General features: G+C 37.4%; 1 protein-coding gene across 2 annotated transcripts; it reads left to right on the top strand.

Moving 5' to 3' along the window:
- Positions 1-645: 645 nt before the first annotated feature.
- rplp2l (ribosomal protein, large P2, like) lies at positions 646-4,978 on the top strand. 2 transcript variants are annotated; one of them, XM_016280445.1, is made up of 5 exons: positions 646-703; positions 2,479-2,602; positions 2,712-2,760; positions 4,113-4,208; positions 4,861-4,978. In XM_016280445.1, exons 2-5 carry the CDS (start codon positions 2,480-2,482, stop codon positions 4,935-4,937), a joined length of 345 nt encoding a protein of 114 aa, XP_016135931.1. In that variant the 5' UTR covers positions 646-703; position 2,479; the 3' UTR covers positions 4,938-4,978. The 2 variants fall into 2 exon arrangements, with proteins under 2 accessions (XP_016135931.1, XP_016135930.1); XM_016280444.1 differs by lacking the exon at positions 646-703 and adding an exon at positions 1,365-1,463.
- The last annotated feature ends 2,974 nt before the right edge of the window (positions 4,979-7,952 follow it).

Raw genomic sequence — 7,952 nt, 5'->3', positions numbered from 1 at the left:
AAATCCGAAAACAAAATAACAAGTCAGAAAACACAACCATAAATCCGAAAACAAATGTACAATTCTGAGCAAATCTCAGAATTGTGATTTGCTTTGCACTTCTCGGCCACCGTACAAGTGGCACATTCGTTGGCTTAAATGGTGTAAAAACTAAATCATTTGGAATTGATCACAATAATGGCCAATTTTGTTCCTGTGAACTTTTATAATAATAATAATTTTTTTAAAAACACACACACAATAACAACCTACTTACCACACTCTCACTATATGAATTTGTCCACTAACAATGACCAACAGTGGACGTGCATGCATGACATTGTATTGTACAAGACTGTACAAGATTGTATTTTTGTTGCCAAGCTTTTTTCAAGTTAATTTATGTTTCCTAAATATAACATTTTATATAAGAAAAAATAATTACGATTTCTATGTCATGTCCACTGGGTGCACTGATCTATTATTGATTGAGCACAAAAGTAAAATACTTTTTTATTGTTTCTCTTTTAAATTTTTTCGTCGTAATATTGTATAAAATTGTGCGGCATTTATTTATTCACATCCATATCAGTGGGGAAAAAACAAGAGCCTCCTCCCTCACCCAACCATCGAGCGTGTCGTATTTCCGGGTTTCGCCACCTTTCCGCTTCCTTTCTGCCCGCACGAGCCCGCTAGTGAACACGCGAGACTCTCTCTCCGCAAAGTGAGTGACTAAAACACTGATTTAACAAGCACACACACAAACGTCGAATGAGCAAGCGATGCATGTATTTGAAGCGATAAGTCCCTCGATGCTTCGTTTGCGAGACTGATGTAAAACAGCTCAGATTGATCTAACGCTGACACAAAGCCCGCTGACTAGTGCAGTCGGCCATGTGGCTTATCTCGATTACTAGTAAAGAAATGCCATAACGTTAGGTGTTTTGGCTTCAGTAACGTTGCACTAAATTCCCCTCTTGCGCTTTTAAATGAAAAAAAGAGCGAGTAGTGCTCAAATAGTTAGTAGACGTTTACCACACTCTCACTATATGAATTTGTCCACTAACAATGACCAACAGTGGACGTGCATGCATGACATTGTATTGTACAAGACTGTACAAGATTGTATTTTTGTTGCCAAGTTTTTTTCAAGTTAATTTATGTTTCCTAAATATAACATTTTATATAAGAAAAAATAATTACGATTTCTATGTCATGTCCACTGGGTGCACTGATCTATTATTGATTGAGCACAAAAGTAAAATACTTTTTTATTGTTTCTCTTTTAAATTTTTTCGTCGTAATATTGTATAAAATTGTGCGGCATTTATTTATTCACATCCATATCAGGGGGGAAAAAACAAGAGCCTCCTCCCTCACCCAACCATCGAGCGTGTCGTATTTCCGGGTTTCGCCACCTTTCCGCTTCCTTTCTGCCCGCACGAGCCCGCTAGTGAACACGCGAGACTCTCTCTCTCCGCAAAGTGAGTGACTAAAACACTGATTTAACAAGCACACACACAAACGTCGAATGAGCAAGCGATGCATGTATTTGAAGCGATAAGTCCCTCGATGCTTCGTTTGTGAGACTGATGTAAAACAGCTCAGATTGATCTAACGCTGACACAAAGCCCGCTGACTAGTGCAGTCGGCCATGTGGCTTATCTCGATTACTAGTAAAGAAATGCCATAACGTTAGGTGTTTTGGCTTCAGTAACGTTGCACTAAATTCCCCTTCAGTGGCAAATTCTTTATATATAAAAAACTTACTTACAGTCTGTGAGTCAGAACAGCCGGCATTGTAGTCTACTCTCCCAGGATCAGGAAACGGTCCTCCATAAAATGTGCTGCACACATCTGAATATTTGGGTTGAAGTGTTCTGGAACAGTGTTGTAAATACAACTTAACCACTGATTTCTAGTCGTGTCCTCTTTTGGAAGACCAAACAATGTAGTTTCGCTTTCACAATGAAACACGGCGGGCTTGAGTGAGTGGCGGCCGGCGGATTTGATGAAGGAGCATCTGGAGGAGGCTTGCGGCAACCACATGTGTCAACCCCGGGCTGGACTCCTCTTCGTCCACGGTGAAAGCCGATCCGGCGATCCACAGATATCGTCCTCTTTTGGAAGACCAAACAAAGTAGTTTCGCTTTCACAACGAAACACACAGCGCCTTCACGACATGGCGGCGGCGGCAACAGCAATACTACAGCGAGAATAAAAGTTACGCCTTCTTTCTTTGCGTGAGCATTTGGGCGGCGTTATGCAAATCTTCCCACATAGTGACGTAGACATGTGGGGGCGTGTTAGAACGAGCCGTTTTAGGTAGGCGTGGCTGACTCTTAACTTTTATAAAGAATATCTCTTTGGATTTGAGACTTTAGTCTTTGCAACTTTACAGATCTTCTTTATGCACCAAGAGCTTGTAGCACTCCAAAGAGAAAGGAAAAAATAAAATCGCATCACATGACCCCTTTAATTTCTCTTTATTTGTTGTAGGATGCGTTACGTCGCTGCTTACCTGCTCTCTGCCCTCGGAGGCAAAGAGAGCCCCAGCACAGGTGACATCAAGAAGATTCTGGAGAGCGTCGGCATTGAGGTTGATGACACCCGGATGAGCAAGGTAAATCTGTGCATGAACACCCGGGAGCAAATAATGTGTTTGTAAAGGACTGTGTCCGTTTACCTGTCGGTTATGTGCTTTTCTTTAATATTGACTTGTGTGTTTGTAGGTTGTGTCTGAGCTCAATGGCAAAAATTTGGAGGAAGTGATTGCCCAAGGTAAGCTGGTCGTCATTTTAAACTGGTAACAAAGTGATTACAAATGTAAGGAAAGTCTTTGACTTGAGGATATAAGATTAAAAAGCATTGGATATGGCATGAACCTGCTGGCTACACTGAGGGAAAAAAATGCTGTAGGAACTATTTTCACAAAGAAATTGCTGATATGTTTCACAAAGAAAGGAACGGCAAGTGATACATTGAATTAAATGTGAAATTTTGAAAAACTGAATTAGTATTTTCTTGTGAAATGTACTTCAGTGGTCTTTGTTTTATTTAAATCTTTAAAAAAATCTAATTTTTAAAAGTATGTTGATTTTTAAAAGCAGCTTTAAGTTTGTAATTTTGGGTACACTGAAAGGAATTTGGTGTAGGATTTACTTTGAAAATGATCTTCATTTAGAATTTGCTAGTAATTTTCACAAGTAATTTACAGAGAAATGGCAAGTAACACATTTGAATTAAACGCGAGATTTTGAAGTAAAATAATTGAAATCGTTTTCTTCTAAAATGTACTTAATCATCTCTATTTGTGTCTTTGAAAGCGGTTTTAGCAAACCGGTGTTTTTACGGGGTTTGATGATTTAGGTGTTATGCTATGTAATTATTCATTTTTCTCTGTGCAGAACTTTGGTTTAACTTGGTGGTTTTGAAAAAGCTTTATTAATAAAGTTTGAGTTGAGGATTTTAATTGATGAAGTATGTAAATTCCAGCTCAAATAATTTATTAAAAATTGCTCTTTATGAGTATAACTTCTAGAAAGAACCTTTTTTTCTTCTTCATTGAGTTTCAGTGGGAACCCTGCAGGTCATGTTAACCTCAGGTTGCTCCAATCAAGCTGTAGTTTACAATTCTGGACAAAAAGCACTTGCCAAACTAAGCATGATTTCTGGTATATCAACAAATGTGACCCTGGAGCACAAAACCAGTCGCTGGGGTATATTTGTAGCAATAGCCAAAAATCATTAGGATATTAAGTAAAGATCATATTCCTTTTAAGATATTTTGTAAATTTCCTACTGTAAATATATCAAAACTTAATTTTGTATTAGTAATATGCATTAAGAACTTCATTTGGACAACTTTAAATGCGATTTTCTCAATATCTAGATTTAAATCTGGCACCCTCAGATTCCAGATTTTCAAATAGTTGTATCTCGGGCCAAATATTGTCCCATCCTAACAAACCATACATCAATGGAAAGCTTATTTATTCAGAAATGGACCCTTATGACTGGTTTTGTGGTCCAGGGTCACAAATTAGCATCATGGATTAGAAAAGAGAGATTTTTAGGAGTGTGAGCATCTACATGATCATGTCTCAGAGTCTGTGTTTGTGTGCGTCTGACAGGTTTCAGTAAGCTGGCCAGCGTGCCGTCCGGTGGTGCTGTAGCTGCATCCAGTGCTGCTGCCCCGTCCGCTGGAGGATCTGCTGCCGCCCCTGCAGGTCAGTGCCTTCCTCATGCCTCTCACTGACTCTCTAATAGAGTTTTTGGACGATACAGCTCAGGACTTTTCAGTCTATATGTATTTGCTCTTAAAAGTCAACCGTCATTTCAACCAAATATCAATTATGGGCAAGTAGATAAACGTCAGTGAAATTAGCATGAACTACTCATTAAGGGAGGGAATGTAGCATGCTGTGACTGTTTGAAATATGTCATTATTATCTTATGCTTTTGTTGTGGACAGATAATTGTGAACTGTTGATTGGTTTCCTCTAGGTTCTGCCAGTGCTGCTGCCCCGTCCGCTGGAGGATCTGCTGCCGCCCCTGCAGGTCAGTGCCTTCCTCATGCCTCTCACTGACTCTCTAATAGAGTTTTTGGACGATACAGCTCAGGACTTTTCAGTCTATATGTATTTGCTCTTAAAAGTCAACCGTCATTTCAACCAAATATCAATTATTGGCAAGAAGATAAACGTCAGTGAAATTAGCATGAACTACTCATTAAGGGAGGGAATGTAGCATGCTGTGACTGTTTGAAATATGTCATTATTATCTTATGCTTCTGTTGTGGACAGATAATTGTGAACTGTTGATTGGTTTCCTCTAGGTTCTCTAACGTTAATGTCTTTATTCCTTTTCTTTTTCCTGCAGCGGAGGAGAAGAAAGAAGAGAAGAAAGAGGAGTCTGAAGAATCCGAAGATGACATGGGATTCGGACTCTTTGACTAATCTGTCTCCTCGGGACCAAAATAAAGTTTATTACAAAATGATTTCTGCTTGCTTGGTCATTTCAGAAAGTTCAAATGAGGTTTATAATGTGGAATAGGACGAGTGATGGGAGTCTGTACGCCACGTTCACACCCAAGAGCCCACAGACAACTGCACTCATGATCAAAAGATGTGAATACCTTGAGCTTTTTTTAATACTTTCTCCCTTTTCTCTATGTAATATGAAAATTACATAGATTTAATTACCTGGAGACTCTCTTATGAATGTTGTCAGTCATGTTCAAACCTTTGTTCGGGGAATGAAAATGTAGGTATACTGTTCATAATGACCGGTTATTATTGGTAGGATAAAAGTAAATTCCATACCACTTGGTCAGATAATTAGACATTGTGTGTTATGTTTTCACTGCTGTGTTGATGACACTCAATTTCTGCCTGTATATGTGAATGGAAGTGTTGGTTGAAGACCTAAAATCAGTTGTCTGTTAATACACACATTTTGCTAAATATTGGTGACCAAAAGCTTCATGACAGCAGAATCTGTTAACATCTTGTGAAACAAAAAGCTGTTTGTAAAAAAATAAATAAAAAAAAACCATATTTTTTTTTCCAGTGAAAAGGTATGAATCAGGAGAGAAATATGCACAGATAGATTGTTAGATATTTGCGAGGACTACATTTTCACTGGAGGAAGCGTTATTATAGATTATGGACTGTTTTGACTTTTTTCTTACAAGCTTGTGTCATTTCACTTCACAAGACATTAACTGATGGACTGGATTGCTTGTGGATTATTGTGATGTTTTTATCAGCTGTTTGGACTCTCATTCTGACGGCACCCATTCACTGCACAGGATCCTTTGGTGAGAAAGTGAACTAATGCTGAATTTCTCATCAAACTCCTCTAAGTCTTGGATGGCCTGAGGGTGAGTAAACTTTAAGCAAATTGTTATTTTTGTGAGCTATTCCTTTTAATATCCCCCTCATTAGAAATATTAAAAACACATCCCATACAGATATAATAGGATTTATGCACATAAAGAGTGTAAACTAAAACCTCTTAAGCACAGCATTCTTACACTGTGACCTTGAGACATTATCTTGTGTCTTTTAGCTGAGTCAGGTTTTTCCCAAACTGTATTCATTGGTCATTAAGGGGTTGGACATGGAGTTTCCCAGCTGTGCTGTGCCATATTTGGTTTCTTCTTCCTATTGCACACTTGTTTCTGGGAAATTAGATGTCTTAAAGACAGCAATGATTATTTAGACAGACAGTTATCTTTACCGATGCAAATCATTAGATAACTGAAAAGTTTATGTCTGAAACTATTAGTAATTAAGGCATTTGGCAGACACTTTTATCTGAAGCAACTTTAAGTTTACGCATTTTATCAGGTCATGCTCTCCCTTGGAATCAAACCCATGACCTCTATGTTGCTATTGTGCCAGATGTGTAATAATACAAATTCAATCCAAAATTAAATATTTTTGTGGCAGTTTTGTCTTAAATGTCTGAAATGAAACGACATCGTTGACTGACTTCTGAGAATGATTTACTGTGTTGGCTACAATATTTAATAATTTCAGTGATGTAGGCTAGTTGTGCACTCAAACGTATGCCAGTAAAAGTTTTTAAGTAAAAATGCTTTTATCGAAGTATAAGTGAAAGTGAGAGTGGTAAGACTATCATGTATACACACACTGGTTTGCAAGTGTTGGCTACATGCAGGCATCTGGAGTTTCCATGTCCTGGGATGATTCAGCCCTCACACTTCAAGAACAAGTTCTAACATCTGGGAGAGCAAACAACCGCAAAAATCCCACACAAAAGCAAAAACACAGAAATTATTCTTAAATATTGTTGCCAACAAAGTTAATATTTCTCAGAAGCCAGTCAATGATGTCATGACAAAAATGCCACACAAATATTTAATTTAATTTTGGATGTACATTGTATTTACACATCCTATGGAATATTTAATTTAAAAACACACAAAATACAGTACTGTGCAATAGTCTTAGGTCATAAGTATTTTCACCAACAAAAAATGGTTTTAATGCAGTTAATTTTATCTTTTGTTGTAGTGTGTCAGTAGGAAATATCGTCTCCAAGACACTTCAAGAAACCAAGCAACAGTACTGTGAAAAGTTTTAGGCACTTGTGTAAAAATCCTGTAAATTGAGGATGCTTTCAAAAATAATGTCATAAATAGATTTTATTTATCAATTAACTTCTAAACTAAACCAATTCTCCATTTGGCGTGACCACTATTTGCTTTTAAAACAGCTTTTGTCCGAGGTACACTTGCACATAGTTTTTCAGATAGCTTTGCAGGAAGGTTTTTTCAAGTATCTTGGAGACGTTGCCACATTTTGGATTTAGTCTGTCTCAGTTTGTTCAGTTTCTTCATGTAATCTCAGACAGACTGGATGATGGTAAAATCAGATCTGTGTGTGGAGCACTGGCTGTCGTCAGACTCCTTGTGCATACAAAAATCCCACTGGATTATTATAATTAACGGCAAAAGAAATGTAAATGATATTTCCTACTGACACGCTACAGCAAAACATACAAAAAACTGGCTTATTTTTATTGTTGGTGAAAGTACTAATGGCCTAAGACTTTTGCACAGTACTGTATGTATAAACAGAAGAAACCGAGACGAAGATGTGATGGAGGGATGAATTATCACAGCAGTCTTATATTATGACTGAGTCTGAGAAGATCAAACATAAAGATCCTCTCAAAATTTAGTTTATATTTTTTGAGCAAAAATGCAGTGCAAACATTCAATATTCTCGATTAAATGTGACTAAAACCTTTATTTTATTCCTCTAATGTAAATCAAATTAATGTAACATTAAAGATTATATTTTGATGTAATAAATGCAGATTTAATTCATGTCCAGTCAAGACAAACTTTAAAAAAAAATGTCTGATAAAGATGTTGGTAGATGAAGACGATGTGCTTGAATGACCAGGCGCTCCAACATAATGACAACAGACACTCAAAC

The sequence above is a fragment of the Sinocyclocheilus grahami genome, unplaced genomic scaffold (assembly GCF_001515645.1).
Source record: "Sinocyclocheilus grahami isolate Dianchi unplaced genomic scaffold, SAMN03320097.WGS_v1.1 scaffold140.1, whole genome shotgun sequence".
Classification (NCBI taxonomy): Eukaryota; Metazoa; Chordata; class Actinopteri; order Cypriniformes; family Cyprinidae; genus Sinocyclocheilus; species Sinocyclocheilus grahami.
This window is presented reverse-complemented; position numbering and strand designations above follow the sequence as displayed.